The sequence below is a fragment of the Sphaerodactylus townsendi genome, linkage group LG06, assembly GCF_021028975.2.
Source record: "Sphaerodactylus townsendi isolate TG3544 linkage group LG06, MPM_Stown_v2.3, whole genome shotgun sequence".
Taxonomy (NCBI): Eukaryota; Metazoa; Chordata; class Lepidosauria; order Squamata; family Sphaerodactylidae; genus Sphaerodactylus; species Sphaerodactylus townsendi.
Genome location: NC_059430.1, coordinates 22,130,675 through 22,153,279, shown reverse-complemented (window position 1 = coordinate 22,153,279; position 22,605 = coordinate 22,130,675). Strand labels below are relative to the sequence as shown.

The following is a 22,605-nucleotide window of genomic DNA, read 5'->3' as shown; positions in this document are numbered from 1 at the left end:
GCCTTTGGGAGCTCATTCCTGCATTCCTTATTGGTGGAAAAAGCCCACAGCAAAAAGATAATGTTTCTGTTAACCCCCCCCCACACACACACACAGACACCTGCTTCCTGTTCCCAATAACAAAACCTGAAACACAAGATTGCCATATGAGTAATTGTTTTATACCTTAATTGTATATTTATGGTTGTTCACTGCTCTGAGCCTGTTTGCTGGGAGAGAGGCACAGAAGTCAAACAAATAACAAACATTAATAATGATCTCCTCTGGTGTGCGTGAAATATATAACCTGTCCCCTCTAGAGACAAAGAGTGGACAAATTCAAGTCTCTTGGGGTGGGGGTGGGGGGTTTCACAAAGTCTAGAAGCACACTTTGGGTTCACTAGGATCATCCCTATCAAACCTGTACAGGTCCCGGTTCCTTTTTCCAGGCACGTTGACTAAATCCCTTTCTGCGTCTCCACTGAATCGGGTCAGGAGTTATGGGCTTGCACAGGACTGATTTCCTTCCACCCAGTCCTGAGAGAGGCTTTGCCAGGGCAGCCTTTCGAAGCCACGTTGGGCCAGGGACCAAGGGGTGTGTGTGTGTGTGTGTGTGTGTTAAGTGCCTCAAGTCCCATTTGATATATGGCAACTCCAGCAAGGGACTTTCTAGACAAAAGACAAGCAGGGGTGGTCAACGGTTGCCTCACTCTGCAGAGTCTTCCTTGGTGGTATCCCTTGCAATGCCAACCCTGCTGAGCTTATGTCGTCTTCCCCTCCCTGGGACGAACATCCTTTTTCCCATAAGAACCTACTCGCCCACTCTGGGCGTCTTCAGAGGATCTGCTTCGGGTGCTTGTATGAAGAAATTGTTTTTACCTGCTGAACTGATTCAGGTGAACTGAAGGGTGGTAACTCAGTAAACTTGTTTAAATGACAGCTGAGAATGGTAATCAGTGGCTAACTCTGATTGGTCTAACTCAGAGGTGTCCAACTCTGGCACTTCAGTTGCTGGCACGGCCAATTGGCTGATGGGAATTGTAGTCCATGAACATCTGAAGCGCCAGAGTTGGACACCCATGGCCTAGCTGTTGCTGGGCATTAGAAAAAAAACCTTAAGAATAGCTGGGGAAAGGGAGACAGGAGGAACTACATTTATGAGCCTGCGTTTTCCTCCCTTAGCAGGTGCCTTGTTTAAAACATGGTCATAATTTTCCTTTGGCATGTTCTTTTCAATCGTTTTAATTGCTATTGTTTTGCTGGATGAGGAGGTCTGAAATATCTCCTTCAGTAAACTTTGGATTACTTTAAGGACACAGCGTTTGAAGTTGGTGATTGAGTGTGCAACGTTCCAGAAAGTGGACATGATAGGGAAGCAGTGAGCCCTTCCCCCTCAACAAAGCAAACTCTCTCTTTCGGTCGGAGCATCTCAATGGCTGAGAGTGAGTGGGGAGAGCTTTGGTTGAGAGCAAGCAGTTCATCCAGTGCCTCCATCTCAGGTTAGATGGGTGAAAACCCAACAAACAGCTCCGAAACTCTGGAACTCTCTCCCCAGGGAGAATGGTCTGTCTCCCTCTATCAGTGTCTTCTACCAGCCCGTGAAGGCCTGGTTTCGCTGGCATACCCTCAATAACAGCTACTGGCCCTCCTCCCTGATTCTATACACTGTCTCACAAACAGATGTTAGTAGATGGCATCTTCCTCCGCCACAGAACTCAACATATTGGGCCTTCTTTATAGAATGCTCTGCCTGGGTCCTAGTGCCTACCTGGCTCGTTCCCCATATCCGTTTGAAAGTCTGATGACAGTCATTGTAAGAGCTCTTGGATCTCTTACAATGACTCTTACAATCTCTTACAGCGCATACAAATGAATGATAATTCTCATATTAGTTCAGGACTATATTCTAATGTGGAAGTATACAATTTTCTCACCTCAAATTTTCTCACTGCACCTCAAATGACCATACTAACATCTTTATCTGAGATCGTGTTCTTTAATGTGGTTTTTCAATGCTCTGATGTTTTATATACAGTATCTTGGGGATCGGGTAGAAAGGCAACATCAAAATGACCTAAATAAATAAAATAAATAAGTGCAGGATCCAGCTATTAGACTATGCAAATTAAACTACTGAGGACAGCATTGATAGTAGTTATTTAATTCCAGTTACAAACCTCATAAATGAACATTTTCAACAAAGGAAAGTATCACAAGCAACGGGACTCAATCAAACAAGTCTTTGGTCCACAGCCTCGTTTTAGCGGCTTGAAACTGCCCCCTTGCCCCATATCGCCCGGACAAGACCAGCTCACAAAGCTGCATCCTGTAAGAATCCAACCGCCTGCCCTGTAGCTGAGGTCTCCAGATCCAGCCCAGTCCTAATAATCGGCTTTGAACGGATAGTCTTTGTGATTGATGCACCTGCAGGAACAGCGGAAAGAGTAGGGTTTAATTAAAACGTAACGCTCACTGTTGCCAGTGCAGGCTGAATGCTGGAGAAGCAAATGTCACGCCCATTCAGCCTGCAGGTGGCCCACCGGGACAGGAGCAGCCCTGATCCCCCCCCCCCTTGCCACGGATATGGCCATCTATTCCGACTCTGGGCTCACCCACGGGATGGGCACATCCCAAAGAGGGCTTATTGGATGCAGAGACAACCAGAAGCGCCACTGTCACGGGTGAAGGAGGAAACCAGTTCTTGCGCATATTCTAACAGCCACCAAGTCCTGGGGCAAGAAAGAGACTGTGGGCCAGATTCAGCTTGGCAAGTCAAAAACAGCAGGCCAGCCCCAGCTAAAAACACTCATCTATACAGCACAAAGAAGGCTTTTTGGGGTGGTCAAATAGCTGTGGACTAAGAAGAAGAAGAAGAAGAAGAAGAGGAGGAGGAGGAGGAGGAGGAGGAGGAGGAGGAGGAGTAGTTTGGATTTATATCCCCCCTTTCTCTCCTGTAGGAGACTCAAAGGGGCTTACAAACGCCTTGCCCTTCTCCCCTCACAACAAACACCCTGTGAGGTGGGTGGGGCTGAGAGAGCTCCGAGAAGCTGTGACTAGCCCAAGGTCACCCAACTGGCGTGTGTGGGAGTGCACAGGCTAATCTGAATTCCCCAGATAAGCCTCCACAGCTCAGGCGGCAGAGCAGAGAATCAAACCCAGTTCCTCCATATTAGATACACGAGCTCTTAACCTCCTATGCCACTGCTGCTCCTTAGGGCAACCCCATAGGGTTTTCTGGGCAAGAGACAAACAGAGCTGAGTTCCCTGTGCCTGCCTCTGTGTAGCAACTCTGGACTTTCTTGGTCTCCCAAGGCTGACCCTACTAACTTCTGAGATCTGATGAAACCTGGCTAGCCAGCATTTAGTGAGCGTTTTCCCCCCAGTTCATTTGGTTTATCATATTGATAGCTTCCTCTGCCTTCAGGTGTCGCATGCGGTTTGGGAGTTCTTATGAAATGGGTGCAAACCTGGCTTATAAATGGGACCACAAACTCTCTCTTTCCCCTCCACTCATGCAGAGCGTGGAGAGTGAATTCCTTCCCAGAAATTGGGAAAGTTTGGGGGAACTAAAGAAACCTCATTTTGTTAAAGTGCCCACCTTTAGACAACACAACAAACTGGAAGACTACTGAATGCCTTTGAACTCAACACAGCGTGTGTGGGGTGAGAGAGCACGCCAGGTCTTGCAATCAGGTTCTACCTCATTGTGAAATAAACTTTGCATTAATTTCCAATTGGCGGATGTTGTTCAATTTCCTTTAATGTTGCCAGGTGTACCTTCTTATCAACTATTACAAGAAAGAACTCGGTCCCTGATTGATGCTGATGGAATCCTAAGTCAAAGTGATGTAATATTTAAAATTTCTTTTTCTTTGTTTTGCTGGGTTTTATCAAAAATGCACAACCGTATGAGTGTTGTAGTATTTACTTTGCGCTGTTACGACCCATGGCCACGACGCTAAATAAAATTCTTCAATTTATTTGTGACTTTTCAACTACACGCTTCAACAGGCTCCCATCCCATCCAGGATACTAGTGAAGTCCGTGTTGTATCAAGCCAGCTCCAGAGCTTGGGTTAACGGGTCATAGCAGTAGAAAACAGTATGAAATGCTAAACTTACGCGAGCATCGAACAATCTCTCCAGTTCTTGTTCAAGCCAAGGAGGGTCTCCATCTCTTCTTTAGTCAATTCAAAGTCAAACACCTGAAAGGAGAGGAAGCGACTGAGAAAAGGATCCCACTGCAGAGACAAAAGGAGGGCAGAAGGAAACCCCCCACTTCTAGAACTCCAGAATCAAACCATTCTGCCCCTCTGCTGTGAAGGACCATCGCATTCCATATATATTTGCAGGTGCATTCTAATCTGGAGGAACCGGGTTTGATTCCCAGCTCTGCCGCCTGAGCTGTGGAGGCTTATCTGGGGAATTCAGATTAGCCTGTGCACTCCCACACACGCCAGCTGGGTGACCTTGGGCTAGTCACAGTTCTCTGAGCTCTCTCAGCCCCACCTACCTCACAGGGTGTTTGTTGTGAGGGGGGAAGGGCAAGGAGATTGTAAGCCTTTTTTGAGTCTCCTACAGGAGAGAAACGGGGGATATAAATCCAAACTCCTCCTCCACCTCTTCTTTCTTGATTAGATCTGTAGCCTGCTCTTCCCATCGGAGCAGGCTCTGAACAGCTACCAACAATCCATACAGTGTAACATAACATCAAAAACACCCCATAATAAATCCAGCCTGCTGCATAAGTACCAGTGGGGAAAAGGGAGGAGAAAACGAAAGGGAAGTGGGGCGGGGAGGCAACTCAAACTGTTGCTGCTCTCAACTACAGGCCTGGTGGAACAGCTCTGTCTTGCAGGCCATGCAGAATTGAGTCCTGTCCTGTAGAGTTCTGCTCTGGTTTCAACAAGGCGTTTCAACACGCCCGGCCCACCACCAAAAAGGCTCTGGCTCAAGCTGAGGACAGCCGGACATTTTTTGGGCTGGGGATCACCAGAAAGTTGTTATTAGCAGAGTGTAATGCTCTCTGGGGCCATACTGCAAGAGGTGGTTGTCATGACCATCTGCTGGCTATTGCTACCACTTGGGGTGGCTCGACTGGAATCAACCAGAGCATGAGTCTTCTCTATTGTGGTTCCATCTCGAGAACAGGCTCTCTGTAAAAGTGAGGACAGGGCCCTTCTCGGAGATGTTCAGGCGACACTGCAAGTCTGGCCTGTTTGCCAGGGCTTTTGAGAGGTGTCTTTTAATGGGGGAGAGATCTGGAGACTGCTATTTTTGAGATCTCGCTGAAATTTTTAAAGCTAGCATTATAAGCTGCCTTGAACCATAAGTAACATCAGATTAGGAATGTTTACATTAATAAAGCTCCTCGTTTGCCACTTGCAGATTGCTGCTGGAAACAAGCAACTCCAGAAACTGTTCAGTTCTACCTAAATGACTGTGCATTCCTCCACATCTGATACAGCCAGAAAGGTTTATGTGGGACGTAACACATGGTAGCAGTCTTGCACATATGAACAGAGGTGGATTGGAGGGAGCGCAACAGACCCCTGTGATCTCAGCCAGGGCAAAGGTGGGCTTTAGTCCAGGAGTGGCACAAGCTTGTGTTGTTAGTATCAGGAATTATGGTCAACCAGGTCCATTTGCCACTCAAGCTCCTCACCTGGGACCAACAGGTTATTCGGCCAAGTAGTAAATCCACAGATATTAAACATGCAATAGGGGAAACCGTAGAGAAGAACTACAAGGGTCAGTGCTATCAGTCACAGACCAGGAAAGGGATTTGGGCGTCTTAGTTGATAGTTCCATGGGAATGTCAACTCAATGCATGGCAGATGTGAAAAAGGCAAACTCTAGGCTGGGGATAATTAGGAAAGGAGTTCATAATAAAACTGCAAGGATTGTCATGCCCTTATATAAAGCCGTGGTGCGACCGCACTTGGAGTACTGTGTTCAGTTCTGGTCACCACATCTCAAAAAGGATATCGAAGAGATAGAAAAAGTGCAGAGAAGGGCAACGGGGATGATTGAGGGACTGGAGCACCTTCCTTATGAAGAGAGGCTGCAGCGTTTGGGACTCTTTAGTTTGGAGAGGAGACGTTGGAGGGGGGATATGATTAAAGTCTATAAAATTATGCATGGGGTAGAAAATGTTGACAGAGAGAAATTTTTCTCTCTTTCTCACAATACTAGAACCAGGGGGCATTCATTGAAAATGCTGGGGGGAAGAATTAGGACTAATAAAAGGAAACACTTCTTCATGCAACGTGTGATTGGTGTTTGGAATAAGCTGCCACAGGAGGTGGTGATGGCCACTCACCTGGATAGCTTTAAAAAGGGCTTAGACAGATTTATAGAGGAGAAGTCGATCTATGGCTACCAATCTTGATCCTCCTTGATCTCAGATTCCAAATGCCTTAGCAGACCAGGTGCTCAGGAGCAGCAGCAGCAGAAGGCCATTGCTTTCACATCCTGCACGTGAGCTCCCAAAGGCACCTGGTGGGCCACTGCAAGTAGCAGAGTGCTGGACTAGATGGACTCTGGTCTGATCCAGCAGGCTAGTTCTTATGTTCTTAACTCCCCCAACAACCCAGATACATGGATCTACCTTGAAATTCTCCTCCAGTCGGTGTGGTTTGTCTGATTTGGGGATGACGGCCACATTCCTCTGGATGTGAAACCTGATCAGAACCTGGAAAAGAGACACAGGAACACCTCAGATCCTTGTTCATCAAAGTTCAGTATTGTCTACTCCACAGGTGTCCAACTCTGGCGCTTCAGATGTTCATGGACTATAATTCCCATCAGCCCCTGCTTGGACATCGCTGGACATCTACTCAAACTGGCAGAAGCTCCTCAGGGTATCATGCAGAGGTCTTTCACATCACCTACTGCCACATCTTTTAACTGGAGATGACAAGGATTGAACCTGGAACCTTTTCCATGCCAAGAAGATGTTCTACTACTGAGCCACCATCCCTTCCCTCAATCAGAGCCATTTTTGACATGGGCAGCACATTTCACAAATCAAGCTGGACAAGTTTTCCTTTATAGCCAAGTCATATTTACTAGTTTTGTGTTCACAAATAATTTGCAAAGGCTTTTGAACTCTTCTTAGAACATGTGTATGTGGTTTGATACTGCTTACTGAATTACTGTTGCTTTGGCTGCAATTGCTTCTCAATGACCCTTTTCTTCTTTGCCCTCACTGTCCTTACTGTGTTTTACCTTCACTGCTGTCTAATCTGATTGACTGTGGTGGATACCCACGTTTTTGTCAACTCCATTAAGCTGCCACAGACTCATGGATGTCTGGAAACAAAATCACATAGGTTTCACTAGCCAATTGTGTTAGAGAGCAGCAAGGGAAAATGAGGGCAATGAGGGCATAAAGAGGAATGAGTAGTAGTATGGGGTACAAGAGGAATCTGGTCATCACTGAAGCAATAGAAATGCCCATTTCACCCAAAACCTTTATGATCAGCCACCCTGAATCTACTAGGCCAAATCAGATCCCCGCCCCACAATTACCAGTCACAAGTTCTTGAAATGCCTCCACAGAAGCTTTGATGCTCAATTTCCCCCCAGAGCTATTTGCTTGAAACATACAGCAGATCCCACCTCCCAGTCTCTCCCCCACATTTGCCCCAATCCTTGTCACGAGCCGTCACCTGAGCTGTGCTCTTATTGTGCCTTGCAGCGATCTCTTTAATCTTGGGGTCCTCCAGAAGGATCGGGTCCCCTGGATTGAGACTACAAAATAAAGCAAAGAAATTCAGCAGCTTCTGCTTAAGGGCCAAATTATCGGAGTTGGTTTTTTCAACATGATGGGTCCAGGCAGTGACACAGCAGCCACTCAGAAGACCCTTTTAAAACTCTGTGGCGCTCGATTTGGCTTGGGAACCACGGAGCTCCGGCCTTCCCCCTGCTGTGCCATTTTCCGGAGCCGAAACAACCCTGAGGAGATTGAAAAGCAGTTCTCTTCAGTCTCCAGCATTTACCCATCTTCTGGATGCAAATGCCTTACTCTTTAGCAGCCTGATTAACCAAAGCTGGTCAGAACTTCGAGCTATACAGGGCTGGTCACCATTAGTGTTTGGATGGGAGACCACCAAAGAAGAGATGCATTTCACAGAGGAAAGCTATGACAGACCATGCCCTACGAAGAGAGACTCAGGGAGCTGGGTATGTTTAGTCTGGAGAAGGGAAGGTTAAGGGGGGACATGATAGCCATGTTTAAATATCTGAAGGGATGCCATGCTAAAGAGCAAGCAAGCATGTTTTCTCCTGCCTCCAAGACTAGGACACGGAGTAATGGATCCAAAGTGCAGGAAAAGAGATTCCATCTAAAAATTAGGAAGAACTTCCCGACCGTCAGGGCTGTTCGACAGTGGAATTCACTGCCTCAGAGAGCTGTGGAGTCTCCTTCTTCGGAAGTTTTTAAACAGAGGCTGGATGAACATATGTCGGGAGTGCTTTGATTGTGTGTTCCTGCATTGCAGGGGGTTGGACTTGATGGCCTTTGGGGTCTCTTCTAACTCTATGACTCTATGAACTCCCTCTGAATGGTTTTTCCCTGGAACGCCCCAGGGTTGGGGTCACCAGTGACTTGACAGCACATTCTTATTCTTACTTGATTTCTAAAGACTCATTATAAATTGTTTTCTGAACTCCCCACCCAGCATCCTCTAAAAGCAGTAACACTGCAAATCAGGACTAACCACGAAATTGAGGATGTGTGTCATGGAGAAGAAGAGTTGATTTTTATACCCTGCTTTTCTCTACCTTTAAGGGGTCCCAAGGTAGCTCACAACTGCCTTCCCCTTTCCTCCATATAACAGACCCCTTGTGAGGTAAGTGGGGCTGAGAGAGTTCTGAGACTAGCCCAAGGTCACTCAACAGGCTTCATGTGTGGGAGCAGGGAAACAAGTTTGGTTCACCAGATAAGAGTCCACTCACTGCTCATGTGGAGGAGTGGGGAATCAAACCCAGTTCTGCAGTGTAGAGTCCGCCACTCTTAACCACTACACCATGCTGGTTAAGATGTCACAGATACACAACCAGCAAAAGGCTGAAATCTGCAAGCCCAGGAGGGTAGGCTGCAAACTTGAGTCTGTTTCCTCAAAGCAGCCGATAATAAGTCTACAATGGCACTCCAAGTAAACAAGTTTAGGGCTGTTGTATGGGCCCACAACCCTAAACACACTCGCTCTTACTGAACCAGGTAGTGTTTCACCCTCAGTATGGGGTTAAAGAAACACACCATCAGTTTTATTCCTTTATTCCTATTTATTACAGGGCCTCTGGGCTGATATTTTCTCAAACTGCAGCTCGTGAGGCTGCACGCATGGCAAACCATTTATGAGTCTTGCGTTGGCTTCCAAAAGCAACAAGCGATTATGATATTTGAGAGAGCTGAAGGAGTCAAATATACCACTGGGCATTGGATGAGGCTGGTCTGTGGAATTCAGCCAACTCTGAGATCAGAATGTGAAATGGGAGTTGTGGTTTTGCCAAGCATCTACTCAAAACTGTCCAGAATATGTTGTTCTGATCGCATCAAAATGTTCAGAATCAGGACTGGTCAGCACAGGGAGCAAAAGATTCTTTGAGACCTGCTAGGTTTGAGTCCAGTACCACCATCGAAAACAACAATATTTTCTGTGTGTAATCTTTCAGATATCTGACAAAAGGAACCTTGACTCTCAAAAGCTGACTGCCTAAAAATTCAGCTGCCTCTAAGGTGCTACTGGACTTGAACCTAGATCAGGTGTGTCCAACTCTGGCCCACCAGTGGTTCATGGACTATGATTCCCATCAGCCCCTGCCAGCTGGTGGATCAGAGTTGGACACCCCGATCTAGATCTTCTACTGCAGGCCAACATAGCTCTAAAACCCACTTTTAGAACTCTGTTATTTGCAATGCCTATTTGAACCAGTTGCCCATCATGCACACACATGCATAGCTACAAATAAAATTCACTCCAAAGAGAACCAAATCAGTCTTACGTATGTGCTCCGAAAGGCCTATAGGCAGTCACAGAGATCCCTTTGGACTGGCAATAGTGGATCAGTTTCTCTTGCGTAAGATACGGGTGGCACTCGATCTACAAACCCAAGAAAATCCTAGATTAATGACAACTTTCTGATTTCCCCCTCCAACAATTTAGAAATTGTAGGCAGCTCTATAAATATCCTCCTATAATTTGTGTGTGTGTGTGAGACAGAATATGCATGTGTATGTTCTTGTGTGAGAAATCTCCCCCACACTCCTTCCCCAGAGGGAAAATACGTTTGCGTGAGTAAAGCCTTAGTTGGGGGAGCTGAATAATGCAGATTTTTGCCGCTGTGAGTTAATTTGAGAAATAATCACCCCAGAGGTCTTTTAAAGGAATGAAACCGTTGGTGTGTTTCTCTGAACTCCAAAAAATCCATACAGGATTTTACTGCTGTGAGCTAATTTTATTTGAATTTATAGCAGCGTACTGAGGAAGAATAAAAGGATATTTAATTTAACAAGGATTGCTGGAGCACTTCAACAGGAGCAGGCTTCCAATCAGACAAGGAATAAACAGACTGACGGCGGCTGAGGCACGGATTCTTCACGCTCTAATTATTGCTTCATTCCTGCTTGTCCCCATTAATTTATCATACAATCGTAGAGACTTTAAGCTCCGGATCACTTCTGAATGATATTTCTCCACTTTCTTAGAAAGAGCTACCTTTCTGTTAGGTTTCCACGGCCTAAACATGAGATGAGACCCTCTCACATAGGACGGTTCGAATCTCACTTGTCTGCCATATCCCCAGAGGCAGACTTCAGCTGTTTACTACTATAGACAGGCCTCAACTGTTTCTCTACCCGTCTTCTGAGACAGCTCTGCTCTCTTCCTGGGGCTGAACTGGAACTGTCTGCTGCTATGCCCTCCCCCCCTCCCAAAAAAACATGCACACTCCCTCTAAAAGGGGACTTGGGGTGGGAATTTTAATCACCTCAGGCTCTGGGCCGTTTCCCACTTACCAATTGTTGTGGGCCAAAGGGCGTCTACCCCGCGTTTGTTAGACTCCGCAGCTTTTGAGCACGGAGAAGTTGTTCCCCACATCATTTTGCTGTTCGGGAAATCTTCCCTAAAGAACGCGGGGTCAGAATTGCAGCGTTCCCCAAGAGCATGTGTTCCGCAGTGATTGCAGCCATTGGAGGGCGGGTCTCTGTTTTGATTGGCTGGTGCGCCGTTTTGGAGGTTGGACTCTTTTTTTCGTTGGCGACAAGTGCACACGTCATCATAATGTCACCTCCTGTTCTGGCTTCTGATTGGCTCGTTCCTTGCGGCGCACTAATATCTGCCAATGTTCCCCACAACCCCGCGCTTGGCGCGGGGTACTCCAAAATGTTGCTCTTCCGACCAGGTCCAAAAATGACGCGCGCTAAGGGGGCGGAAGAGCGCCAGAATTGGGGTAGCCGAGTTGCCGTCGCTGGTGCTGTGGGGAGTGCTGCAGAACCCCGGGTCATTTTGCCAGACTGGCCCGCAACAATTGGTAAGTGGGGAAAGGCCCTCTGAGGACCGGTGGAAGAGCCAGGTCACTAGGAGCATGAAAGCTGTTCCTCAGGAATGTATGGGCAAATTTTCCACTCAAGAACTAGACTACGGGTGGGCAGCCATGCCTGAGTCTCGGGGTGGAACCTTCTAAGGAATTCCTCTGGGAAGTTTGGCCCACCCCAATATGAAGAGCTACAGCACGGCCAATATCAGCCCAATAAGACACTTAGCCAAGGAGTTTCAGACATAAGTATTTTCCTAGTAGTTTGCAGCAAAAGTTGTCTGTTCATGGTGTGAATCATCAAGTTACGAGACTGTGGTTCACTGATAACAAACTTCTGGATGAATGGATCGAAAAAGAACAACAATTTAATCTAGAAACACACGTCTGGATTCATTCGGCACTGCATTTGTTGCCGCTGATGGCCGCCAGACTATAAAAACAATTGTTTATAAATATGGACTTTCTCAAGGCTACAATTCTTACAACTTATGATTGCTGCTACTACTACGCATTTACATTTTCCTATGTTTACATATTTCTATGCTGCTATGTGGTTTGCAAAAGGATTTGTGTGGTAGTTATATTTTGACTGGTATACAAGGTAGTATTCAGCCTTTTCACAGATTTTGTGTGCTTGTGCATTTGAAGTCTCCTATACTCTGTGACTCTGGTTTTGTTGTTTATGGTGGTCAGCCTCTCCTGCAGCCCTTTCCTGTTTCAGGTGTTGTGAGGAGAATGGGGGAGTATAAAGTCCAGCGGGAAAGGTTCCATTTGCAGGCCAAATTATGCTGAGGAAGAGCCAATATTGATAATGGCGACCAGGAGGAGAAGCACAACAAAGTGTTGTTTTACCTGGTTATTCACAGGCTTGTACTTTAAATTGGGCTTCTTCAACAGTCTCTCAATCTGATCATGGTTGAAGTTGGAGATCCCAATGGCTTTTGTCAGCCCACAATGCACCAGCTCTTCCATCGCCTAATGAGAAAGAAATCAAGTTAGAAATCTCTAACAGGACTACGTGGATTCCCTCTATTCTGATTACTTATTATTAGTTGGTTCAGCCAAGAGAGGAGAATGTTGGGCAGTTCAGCACAGATTTCACCCATGCACAACATTTACTTCTTTGAGGATTATTAATGTATCTTAAAAATTAAATAAATGGCCTTGTAGAATGAAAAACCATGTCCTTTTTTGTTGAATCCTGAGAGGGGAATGACAGAATGATTAATTTTTGCGCAACACAAAAAAACAAACACTCCCCCAAAAAGAAAACTTCTAAAACCAGGGATGTGACTGATTTTTTGGACTAAATCACACTGGATCCCAACAATAATTTGAACGACTGTAAAGCACAGAAGCTTTCCTGCCTCACCTCCACCCTGCAATTAACTAATTTCCCCAAAATACTACTGCAGGACAGAGGACTACAAGGAATCACATAAAGTATTTCCCACATCCCTAATTTCTGCACCAAGCCAAAATTCAGAGGCAGGTATTATTTATCTGATCTATACCGTACCTTTTCCAGATAAGTCAGGCCCAGGGAAGATTCCAACAATTTAAAATTACATATATAACATTTTAAACCCTCATTAAATAAACATGCATGAACATAATGGCACCCCAAGAATTACAAAAATGAGAAGGCCGGTCACAGGAGAAAGGAAAAAAAACTAAATCGTTTATAATCATAGAGCTGGAAGAGACCACAAGGGTCATCCAGTCCAACCCCCTGCCGTGCACTTTTGACAGATGGCCATCCAGCCTGTTTAAAAACCTCCAAAGAAGGAGACTTCATTTTATTCAGAGGCAGCAGATTCCACTAGTAAATGGGGGAATTCAACAATAAATGAAAAGGGAATCAAGTGACAAAGGAAAAAAGAGGAAGGAAATGGAAGGGCCCTAAAAGAAAACTGTTAAGAACATAAGAACAAGCCAGCTGGATCAGACCAGAGTCCATCTAGTCCAGCTCTCTGCTACTCGCAGTGGCCCACCAGGTGCCTTTGGGAGCTCACATGCAGGAGGTGAAAGCAATGGCCTTCTGCTGCTGCTGCTCCTAAGCACCTGGTCTGTTAAGGCATTTGCAATCTCAGATCAAAGAGGATCAAGATTGGTAGCCATAAATTGACTTCTCCTCCATAAATCTGTCCAAGCCCCTTTTAAAGCTATCCAGGTTAGAGGCCATCACTACCTCCTGTGGCAGCATATTCCAAACACCAATCACACGTTGCGTGAAGAAGTGTTTCCTTTTATTAGTCCTAATTCTTCCCCCGAGCATTTTCAATGGATGCCCCCTGGTTCTAGTATTGTGAGAAAGAGAGAAAAATTTCCCTCTGTCAACATTTTCTCTCAACAACTTCTGTTGTTCTCAGTCATAGGCCTGACAGAACATTTCTGCCTTACCGGTCCAGCAGGATTGCATCAGGTCCTATACAGTCTTGGTCCCACTCGAAAGAGAATTCCACCAGGCTGTAGTTTAAAGTTAAACTTACCTCCCAAGTGTCCAGGAAGTCTGTGTTACTGGGGATGATCATGCCCATCTCATCCTTGGGAAAACGATCTTCTCCAGCCTGTCCAAGGGAAGAAAATCATTGCAGCTCTCCCAGTGAGTTGACAGCCACCACTGCAAAAGGAACCACGCTGGAGAATCAGGCGTGGCACAGTGAACAAAGCACTGGAACTGGATTAGGATTTCAAACTGTACACTCAGAAACCATGGGAGTCATCACCCCCAAGCCTTATGTGTAAGACAAATATGAGTAGGAAGCTTGGAAATTTGGTAGACTGTTGTACTCTTCTGCAGGAGTCCTTTCTGTTGTGACACTTAGGCCCTCTCCTCACACACAAGGTGACTCAGGTTTGACTCGTGTCTGCGGAAATCGTTACCTGAGCTCAACTCCTCCGTTTCTCCGCACAGCAGCTGACTCGTGTTTCCGGAGCCGAGTTCAGAGGGCGGGATTACCTCCTCGCGTCTTCTGCTCCTCAATCCAGATTGGCTGCCGTTCTATGGCGGGAAATGTGAGTGCCTTTTTTTTTCGTTTACTGACATAGGAGCTACGTAGGAGGATTTTTTAAAAGTCGCACTTCTCGCTGTCGCCACAAGTCTCCCGTTCTGCGCATGGCCGAAATACTGCACTGTGATTGGCTGGCTGGCAGAGTCGAGGCGAGGGAGATTCCGCTCTCTGCCGGCTTTGGCTTGAGTGCAACCCGAGCTCAAAAATTTAACGGTGAGAGGGGGGTGAGCCGAGACAGACACGAGTCGAACGCTGTGGCTGTGCGGAGTACCCGGGTCGGACCTATGTCGAACTAAGGTCAAATCCTACAGTGCGGAGAGGAACCTTGCTTAAAACCAAGAGCTCTTGCTTTCATCCTCCTGTGTATAACTTCCCAAACACAGACACGATGCCAGCACATATATAAAGGGCAAGTTGGCAGGCTGCCTCTCCACATTAGTGGTGCACCAATAAGCTGTATTTTCAAGGCTTGAGCTGCTAAGTTTCAGGTACCTAGTAAAGGTACACCCAAACTACATGAATGCAAGTTCCGGTAGCCAAGCAGAGTGGTTGTTATCTGTTGAGCTCCTCCACATTTTAAGATAAGTTTTAAACTTTTAGATAAGTTTTAGACTCTTTCTTTTACCCCACTTAGTTTTTATCTTTTAGCTTGAATCGCATAGGAAAGCAAACGAGGTTCCCCCAAACTGCACACATGCCCTGAATCGCAAGGGGAAAGCACAGGGGGTGGAAGAAAACTGCACGCGTACCTTGAATCCCATCGGAAAGTGCATGAGGTAAAGGTCCAAATAGTCTACCTTCAGCTGAGCCACCGAGGCCTGGCAAGCTTTCTTCACCAGGGGTCTTTCATGATCATTGCACCACACCTACACAGGAAAAGAAGTCATAAGCAGCATTCTTCTTTCTGACTAGGCATACCAAGGAAGAAGGGAAGAAGAAGAGTTTGAATTTATTCCTCCCCCTTTCTCTCCTGCAAGGAGATTCAAAAGGGGCTTACAATCTCCTTTCCCTTCCCCACCCCCACAACAAACACCCTGTGAAGTAGGAGGGGCTGAGAGAGCTCCGAAGAGCTGTGACTAGCCCAAGGTCTCCCAGAACATGTGTTGGAATGCACAGGATAATCTAGTTCTCCAAATAAACCTCCACAGCTCAAGTGGCAGAGCAGGGAATCAAACCCAGTTCTCCAGATTAGAGTGCACCTGCTCTTAACCACTATGCCACTGCTGCTGTGGTTCATGCCCACCAGGAGCAGGCCTTTTGTCTTTCTGACAGCTGGCACAGCATGCCACCCAATCCTTAACATCCAGGTTAAGGATGCTCCAACACCTGCAGATCCATTTCAACCTCTTCCATACAGCCTCTGATGCCTCCAAGCTCTGGTAATGTTGTGTTATTTCCCTCAGGTGGTTGGGGACGGCCAGAAGGTGTCCCCTTGCCGGATATCCTATCTCATGAGCAGCTTGTCCATGGATGCCAGGAAACATGGGCACTATATCAGTTCAATCTATTGGGTTGGAGACAAGTTGCAGACTGCTCACACACAGCAGGGTGCACAGTGTCAAACTAGGGTCTGGGAAACTCAGGTTTGAATCCCCACACTGTCATGGAATCTTGCTGGGTGACGTTGGGCCAGCCACATAATTTCAGCCTAACCTGTTGTAAGGATTGTTGTAAGGCAAAATAGAAAATGTTGCAAGTGATTTTGGGTCCTCACTGGGGGAAAAAAGGAGTACAAATGAAAACTCCCATATGAGGGACAAAACCAAGTTAGAATTCATCTTTCTGATAAGCTATTTTTCTACTTGCAAGATGGCTGCTTTCTCCAAAGTGGGACCTAAGCTGATCTCAGAGATTTCTCTCTCTACCACCTTTCGGACCCCTGTGTGTTGCAGAGACAGCAAAGTACAGATGGTGGCTGCAAACCTTAATTTCTATTTAATTACTTATTTAGAAACTTTACATCCTGCCTGCTCAGGGTGGTTTACAAACAGCAAAACAAACAACACACGAATTAAAGCAAAGCCATTAAAACACACGTGCTAAAAACCCACAAAGAAGCATAATCAATTTTTAAAAGGTCAACACCATTAAAGCTAGTCGGGGGATAAAAACAGTATAAGGATCCCTGCCTACAGGTTTCCGGAAAACAAGGGATGAACAACAGGGCTTGGCTATAAAGGAGATAATGCCAAGCAATACCTAGGCCCCTTCTGCACATGCAGAATAATGCACTTCCAATCCACTTTCACAATTGTTTGCTATTCCACACAGCTTCAATGTGCACTGAAAGTGGATTGAAAGTGCATTATTCTGCATGTGTGGAAGGGGCCCTAGTCTGTGCCAACCTGTTCCCAGGTCCTGGTGGATATTTTCTTCAACCACAACATTACCTTGCTGACAATGAACATGTCTTCCCGCTTCACAACTCCTTCTTTGATTTTCTGCTGGATGGCACTCCCAATTTCTTCCTCGTTCCCATAAAAGCGGGCACAGTCGATGTGGCGGTACCCAAGGTCTATGGCACATTTCACGGCCTCTTCCACTTTCCCAGGAAGCGACTGTGACACAAAACAGACATTAATTGTTGAGTGCAGAAGTTCAGAAGAATGCAGATAGTATGTGATAGAATATTGGTGGTGTGATGCTGACAAGACACTCTGGGATGTAGTAAAAATTCTATGGTAAAGCCATAAAGTTTTGCCCAAATCTTACAGCATGACATCAGTTCCAGATATTTTCAGGAAGTGACATCATGCTGTTGGCACTGGATCTTCTTCCTTATCCATGCCTCCTCCCTTTCTTGCTGGGAGTAAACCTCATCATCTAAAATGGGACATACTTCCAAGTAATCCTGCTTAAGACTGTTCTCTCAGTCTCCAGGCCTGACTCAAGACACTCCAGTGAGGTCTGGATATCTAGAGAGATCTCTTTTATTACAGGCTCTAAGAAGCATTTCCCCCCCTGACATTGACTGTTAGGAACTCCAGGAGGGTTTCCACAAATTGGGTGAGTGGGCAAATGAAGTTAAGTGTAGATAAGTGTAACATGATCCACTCTGGAGTAAGAATGTAACAACTTAAAAAATATCTGAACTTGCTGAGTTGGAGGCCCCTTCCGCACATTCAGAACAATGCACTTTCAATCCACACAGCTTCAAAGTGCACTGAAAGTGGATTGAAAGTGCATTATTCTGCATGTGCGGAAGAGGCCTGAGATGGAACGAGACCATGAGATTGTGTTGGATGGCTCAATGAAAATGCCAAACAAACTCAGTTTGTCACAGCAGTGAAAAGGACAAATTCTATGATAGGGATTATAAGGAAAGGGAATGAAAATAAGACAGTGGGCATTATAAGGCCCCTGCACAGATTTGAGGTGTGGTCTCATTTGGAAAGCTGTGTGAAGTTTTTGTCGGTCTTCGTCGCTCAAACAGGGCACGTCAGAGCTGGAAAAACAACTCAAGAGGACAATCAAGGACAATCAATCTGTGCCCTTTTTGCTGGCTAACCAGGTTAAGAATGTGAATCATCTGCCCGGGAGCCATCAAGAATGCGGCACATCGGCACAAGGGCCAAAATGTTTGCTATCCTGAGCCACATAAGGGGAGGGGGGGAGTAAATTACATCACCTTTTAAACTGATGAATCGCTTGCACTGTTTACGATTATCTGTAATTAGCAGGTTAAAGACGACCCTTGGTCTAAGTAGCAGAAGATAATACTTTATAATACAACCCAGTTTTTCAGCTCTGTATTCAGGAGCAGGAATTTAGAAGCTCTGCCTTCCTCTTAAAAGCCAGTGTGATGTACTGGTTTGTGTTGGGAAGCCTGGGATCAAATCCCCAGTCAGTCAGGAAGCTCCCTGGATGATCCTGAACTAGTCACTCTCCATCAGCCTAACCCACCTCACAGGATTGTTGTAAGGACAAAAGTGGAGAACTATATTTTTCCAAGGCAAGAGACTAACAGGCAAGGTTTGCCAGTGCCTTCCTCTACATAGCACCCCTGGTACTCCTTGGTGGTCTCCCATCTAAATACTAACCAGGACGGACCCTCCTTACCTTCTACAATCTGATGGGATCTGGGCAGTGGTGGGATTAAAATAATTTAACAACCGGTTCCGGTGGTGGGATTCAAATAATTTAACAACTGGTTGTTTACAAGCACCCTTTTAACAGCCAGTTCTGCTGAAGTGGTGTGAACCTGCTGAATCCCACCACTAGATCTGGGCCACATTTTTCCTTTCACTTAGCAACCAGGAGCCCATAAAATGGCAGGACAGGCAGGGTCACAGTACAGTATTTTACAGCACACTGAACAGTTGGGGCTGAGAGATCTTTGACTATTTCTTTCCAGTGCAATCTTAAAGAGGGTTGCCCCCTTCTAAGCCTACCTACTCCCGCAGACTTAAAAGGGTGCAACTCTGCTCAAAATCATATTGTTGACAGCACAAAGCCCAAATGAAGGACACTGAGCGCCTGTCTGCGAGTATTCAAAGTGTGATATTTGGGAAAGAAATACTGGGCACCACAAAAGCAATACACGTTTGACTCTCACTGAACTGCCAAACCCTATCAGAGAGTAAGATTTGCAAGAAGGCCTTTGCTCTGAGCCGGGTAAACAAGACTGCCCTATGGCTGAAAGCACATGATGTAGCACGTGTGAAAGCCCATGAAATGTGCAATGACCCAATGAATGGGATTTTTTTTTTATCTGCAGTGAAAGGACTTCAGCAGTTTTATTGGTCTAGTCAGCTTTCTCTTGACAAGACAAGAAGCTGAGTTTAACTATGCAGCCGGAGAGATGAGAAATCCGCTTCTGCACCTCTCCCCCCCCCCCCAAATTCCCAAGCAGTTAAGAAAGTCGAGCAAAAAGCAGCAATTTGATCTCCCTTCAGGCCATTTCACATGTTAGTTTTACTTTCACACGCAAACCATGACCCCTAAAGCAGAAATGCGGTCGACGCGTGTTAGCAACTACACACAAACACGCAGCCGGGAGCCTCAACCCGTCCTGCAGTTTACTGATAAACTTAAGTGTGAAACATTCTCTCCAAAACTGCTATAAAAGATCACTCTGCGTCCAAGATCCGTTATATTGGTTAGGAACGCTGCAAAGATTCCCAATATCGTTAGTGCAACTTTGCTGCTATAATCAAACCAGTTTATGCCGTTTGCGTATGGGATTTTATGCAAAAATAAGACCAGAAAACCCCCTGTAGTGGCAGGACTGACTTTCTGGGGAAGGAAAATTCAGGTGCAACGAAAGGCCCCGTAGATTCGAGCTTCACGGCTGCCCCTAAAAACTACCCAAGACTTGCAACATGCGTTACATAAGCTGCTGAAAGGTCTCAAGGCGTCGCGAAGAATAAAGGTCGCGCTTCTGCGATCTTTTTCTCCCTAAGTCTGCGGGTGGTCGTGGAATAAATCTGCAAGATGCAAACGCTTCATTGCAAAAGCGCCGCACAGCTTGCAAAGCCCATGCCCGGAAGGCAGCTGAAGAAGGAGCCAACTCACAGCGCGCTTTCAAATAAGGCGCAGCCGGTTCGCCTATCGCAGCCTTTCCCCCCACCTTCCCGAGGGCCGGTACCTGCCAAGTGCCCAGCCCGAAGATGGGCATTTTCGCCTTGGTGCTCAGCTCCACAAACGTCGCCATGCTCGGGCCGGCCTCCGTGCAGACGAGCTCGGCCTGAGCCTCGCTCCTCCCCGGGGAGGCGCCTCTGTGTGTGTGTGTGTGTGTGTGTGTGCGCGCAAGGTGTCAGGCCCGGGGAAAGCAGTGGGGTCAGTCCGGGTCGAGGGAAGGACTGGAGGGGCTGCAAACGGGTCCACGTGGCCGTGTCTCGTGGCTTCCTCCTGCGCTGGTTGTGTATTGCTTGCCCACGGCTTTCAAGCGCAGAAGCTGACGTTTGCAAAAGCTACCCGTGTAGTGGTTAAGAGCGGGTGGACGCCAATCTGGAGAACCGGGGCTTGAGTTCCCCACTCCTCCATGTCAGAGGCAGATTCTGAACTGGCGGACTGGATTTGTTTCCCCACTCCTACCTTCTTGCTGGGTGACCTTGGGCGAGTCACAGTTCTCTCAGGACTCTCTCAGTCACACCTACCCTACCTGGGGAAGGAAACGGAGTTTGTAAAGCTGCCTTGAGGCTCCTTATGTGGTTTCCAATATTTCTTTACCAAATATCAAGCCAACAGAAGAGTTTTAAGTAGCTTTATTTGCAAAGAAAGGAAAGCTGTCCCTACATGGGAAAACTCAGGGGAAACAATATTTCCACAGCATGTTTATTCCCTTCTCCGGAATTTGCCACACCCTCTCTGTTCCCCCATTGGCTAAGGGTACTTAAAGTGACAACTTTCTGATCCGACTATTTATATGTTACTGTCAGAACATGTGTAAATGTTTAGATGAGCAAAATCTAAATGACAGCTGGACCCGCCTTCTAACAGGTGCCCTGTTCAGATTAGTACTGAGTGCACAGCTTGTACTGGTGTGCAAACCTGATAAGGTGAGGGCACCTGATTGCTTCAACAGTTACTCCTTAATATGTTGTCCCCTCCCATATTCTTCCTGTATGTTCATTATAATACAGTTCATGGTCAGAGCATGAGGAGAAGTCAATATGCATTAGCCTAGTAAGCATGCTCAGTGCATACAATAAGATGCAAGCCTTGCCTTCTGCCTAGCCATCCAGCAGTCTTATCTTGTCCTGCCACAAGCATCCTCTCTTAAGACTCATCTCCTCATTACTAGTAGAAAACACTTTTCTCCTTTATCACACTTACAGAGGAGTAAGGGAAGGATATAAATCCAAACTACCCCTCCTCTTCTTCTTCTACAGAGATGTGTGTTTTTTTAAACAGAGGCTGGGTGGCCATCTGACAGGAGTGCTTTGAATGTGGGTTCCTGCATGGTATGGGGTTTGACTTCATGGCCCTTGGGGTCTGTTCCAACTCTAGGATTCTATATTTTTTATTTTATTAGATTTATTATGCCACCCCTCCCCTTGCTACTTACATGTAGGTATCAATTTCAAGTGTCAAAAGTACAAAAACTACAATTTAAAAGTTAAATTTTCCATATTGTTGCCAGATTGTGAGAATACAGTGAGGTGCCATTTTCACCAGATAGCTTATAAACATGTAATGCAGGGTTCTCGAAAATGCCAGGCCCATAGCATATGCTATTTTTCCTCCTAGATTAATCCAGCACTGCTAATCCCTACCTAAATGCTTCCCTAACTTGGAATTCTTCTAGGCATGATTTTTTCTGTGGTGCAGGAAGTGTGTAGCTAAACCTGAGGTGTGTGCATTCAGAAGGAGAGCAAGTTCAGTAGCCCTTACTCTCAAGTAGGTGTGCATGAGATTACACTAAAGCCTATTTATTTCTATTATCTAGGGCGGCAGGCATCCAAAATCTCGAGGTATTTCCCAAACCAGAGCAGGTAGTCCTACTTCAATGAGCTCCAAGCTGTGTATATAGTTCTTCCATTTTACCCTCCCACCTATGAGGTAGGACGAGGGAATGACCGGCCTATGGTAACCCAGTAACTTCTTCATTACTTGGAATTTATTCCGACTCTCTTTACTTCCCCTTGTTCTTCCCATCACACAACTTCTATAGTTTTTACTTTCTGCCAATACCGAGTCATAGGGAGGACCCTAAAGAGGCAGCACAGAAATATGCAATATAAATAAATATTATATATTACTGTAAACATCTTCCTGGCTATAGCTGTGAGGTTTCCAGAAGGATTAGGAACAAGACACATTGCCACCCGTACAGCCCTGTTTTGCAACAGAAAAATCCCCTGGCCCCAGTGGTGTTTATTCCCGAGTATGCCTGCTTAAGATTGCTGCCCAGGAACAACAGCAGCAACCCTTTTCCAAATCGTGCAGTGTGAAGAATGAAGGTGATTTGGTCACAAGCAATTCCAAACTGTATTAAGTATATAGCATGTATAGTGAGAAACAGAAGCCACACTATCACATTACAGATCAGTTTAATTGCTTCTGCTAACAGGGCTGAGTGAAGTCCAGAGATTTCAGCATTCCTCATTGGGATAAGTCAGATTTTG

At 46.1% G+C, this 22,605-nt stretch overlaps 1 protein-coding gene across 1 annotated transcript in view; it reads right to left on the bottom strand.

Annotated features, from left to right (window-relative positions):
- Positions 1–1,959: 1,959 nt before the first annotated feature.
- Positions 1,960–22,605, bottom strand: part of LOC125434742 (aldo-keto reductase family 1 member B7-like) — a 45,229-nt gene continuing 24,583 nt past the window's right edge. The window contains exons 1-10 of the mRNA XM_048500410.1: positions 20,124–20,291; positions 16,927–17,094; positions 15,286–15,402; positions 14,015–14,092; positions 12,375–12,497; positions 9,990–10,087; positions 7,652–7,733; positions 6,589–6,672; positions 4,101–4,183; positions 1,960–2,403 (exon numbers count right to left, since the gene is read on the bottom strand). Coding sequence (XP_048356367.1) covers positions 2,361–2,403; positions 4,101–4,183; positions 6,589–6,672; positions 7,652–7,733; positions 9,990–10,087; positions 12,375–12,497; positions 14,015–14,092; positions 15,286–15,402; positions 16,927–17,094; positions 20,124–20,189 — 942 coding nt within the window. The 5' untranslated portion in view covers positions 20,190–20,291 and the 3' untranslated portion in view covers positions 1,960–2,360. Of the gene's footprint in view, positions 2,404–4,100; positions 4,184–6,588; positions 6,673–7,651; positions 7,734–9,989; positions 10,088–12,374; positions 12,498–14,014; positions 14,093–15,285; positions 15,403–16,926; positions 17,095–20,123 lie in introns of the transcript that reaches the window.